This window comes from Austrofundulus limnaeus, unplaced genomic scaffold (assembly GCF_001266775.1).
Source record: "Austrofundulus limnaeus strain Quisiro unplaced genomic scaffold, Austrofundulus_limnaeus-1.0 Scaffold60, whole genome shotgun sequence".
In the NCBI taxonomy this organism is placed as follows: Eukaryota; Metazoa; Chordata; class Actinopteri; order Cyprinodontiformes; family Rivulidae; genus Austrofundulus; species Austrofundulus limnaeus.
Window position 1 is genome coordinate 2,066,126 of NW_013952462.1, and position 2,463 is coordinate 2,068,588.

Here is a 2,463-nt window from a genome sequence, read left to right on the forward strand (position 1 = left end):
GTGTGTGTGTGTGTGTGTGTGTGTGTGTGTGTGTGTGTAGTAGGGGGGACTTTGTGCTGGAAAACCCACACCCAGTGACATCCTGCTGCTCCAGAGGATGTTGTTATTCTACTTTTATCCTCGTTTCTGTAGATGTTTTTTATAAATCGTTCTGTCGTTTATAGCTCCTGGTTTTTTTTTTCTTCTTTTTTTTTGGGGGGTGGGGTGGGGTCGGGTGGGGGTGATCGAGAGAGAGAGGGGACTGTTTCTATTTTATTTTTGCAGTTTTTATTTTAAAAGTCCAACCAAGGACTGGGTTTAGAAATTAGTCTGTGGCTAGAAAACTCTTGTACAGAGCAATGGTTGCTTGTATTTTATTATGTAACATTGTTCATTGTGCTGTCCTTGATCTAATAAAATGAAATGAAATGAAAGTTAGGGTCGGTGGTCTTGGTGACGCTCTGTTTTTGCTCCTCACGCCCACTTTGGCTGTAAAACCCAGCCTTTGCTTCCAGCTGGCGGCGAGCCTCTGGAGGAGTTTCTCCTCGGTCTCTGTGACGTTAGCAGCTCAGTTTAAACCAAACAATCTGTCTCTGTGCAGCAGAGGGAAAAATACTTTTACTTTCCTTCTGACGCTCATTCCCCTCGCTCCCGTCTGCTTCCAGCCCACTTTCTCCCACCCATCCTGGAGTATGACTCAATCTCTCCTCCTTATCCCCCCCTCTCCTTGAATATCGTAGTGTCTTCATCACATAACGGCCACTCTGTGGGCTCACCTCGTCTCTCTGACTTTCAGGAGGGCTGCAGGCGACTCCGGCTCACGCTGCTGGACCAGAGAGAGGCAGCTCGAGGCTCAGAGGGCTACAGAGACAAGGTAAGAACTTCCTGCAGGTTTTAAACTACAACTAGTGCAGAAATGTTCTTCCTGCGTCATGAAGCAACAAACAGTGAAAGAGAGCAATCACACTGTAAAAACTGTCCATCTAACCAAGTTTTAAATCTTATATCAGCCAAAAAGTCTTTTTGATCTTGTTTTCAGACTGATTTACTAAACAAGAACTGATTGTGTAAGAATAATCATCTTGTTTTCAGAATGTGTAAGATTATTTGTCTTGTTAGTCTGAAAATTTGACTCTAATTAAGTCAAACATTTCTGCCAGTGGAGTAARAAMATTTTACTTGGTAAGATTCTTGAAATACTTGATGTGACTCAATTTTTTCTTATTTCAAGAATCTTAACAAGTAACATTTTCTTACTCCACTGGCAGATATGTTTGACTTAATTTGAGTCAAATTTTCTGAGATACACATTTGGGCATGCTTTTTCAAGCACAAACTTCAAAAAAATCCCTTGGAGGTTAAGAAACACCTGTAGTTGTCTTGAGTTTTAAAATGATCTGATATAAATTTATAGATTCATGTTTTGCTGTGAAATTAAAGCGTAATTTAAAATAATTTTAGAGTAGATTTGACGTCTTGTTGGCTGTGGTTGTTTATATTTGTTTTAACAGATGAGAGGTGATAAAGACCTGAAACTTCAACAGTTGGACTGTGTAACACATTACACAACATTCTGCACATTAGCAAGATAAACGTGCATCATGAGGGTTACATTAGTGTGTTTCTCATGTTCTTTAAATGTCTCAAGACAAGCGTTGCTCCATCAGAACCAGTGGGACGCTCAGAGAACGTCTCTGTTCGACCCGTTACTCTGCTGTGACTCTGGCCAAGTGTTTCCACCCTTTTCTTTCAGGGAGCACCAGATGTTTACAGGCAGGTCTCAGACGGTCACACACAGGAAGACACAATGTTCTTCCTTTGATTAGTTTAATGACATCATCTGTGTCGACATTCCAGACGGGCGTCTCACAACACTTATTAAACAAAAACACCGCAGGCTGTTGAATTAGTCGATCAGACTAATTGTTTTGGATCAGCTTGACTCGGCTGAAGACTCGTGGTTAACCTCCTGTCTCTGATCTGCAGCCGGTGGGACGAGCGTACGCCCTGGTGCAGCCCGCCGCCGACAGGTCGGCTCCCAGCACCGAGCCGGTGAAGTCCACAGAAGAGCAGGTGGAGATCATAAAGGTGAGCGCAGCACATTTACCTGCTGGTTGTTGGATGAACAGGTGTCTGACGCTGAGGTCGCCGCCTGGTTTCAGGTGTATCTAGAGGCCCGCAGACAGGAGCAGCAGAACCATCAGCAGAACCTGAAGATGTTGTCAGATGAAGTGTCACAGATACAGGAGGTCAGTATGAGTATACATCAAACACACACTGCCTCTACTGTCACACACATCAAACACACACTGCCTCTGTCACACACATCAAACACACACTGCCTCTACTGTCACACACATCAAACACACACTGCCTCTGTCACACACATCAAACACACACTGCCTCTACTGTCACACACCATCAAACACACACTGCCTCTACTGTCACACAACATCAAACACACACTGCCTCTACTGTCACACA

At 43.8% G+C, this 2,463-nt stretch overlaps 1 protein-coding gene across 1 annotated transcript in view; it reads left to right on the plus strand.

Annotated features, from left to right (window-relative positions):
* The window catches only part of tuft1a (tuftelin 1a), a gene marked incomplete at its 5' end in the record, with an annotated part of 18,749 nt that overhangs the window by 5,167 nt on the left and 11,119 nt on the right, over positions 1-2,463 (plus strand). The window contains 3 exon segments of the mRNA XM_014009696.1: positions 776-853; positions 1,966-2,067; positions 2,142-2,228. Of these exon segments, the coding sequence (XP_013865150.1) occupies positions 776-853; positions 1,966-2,067; positions 2,142-2,228 (267 nt within the window).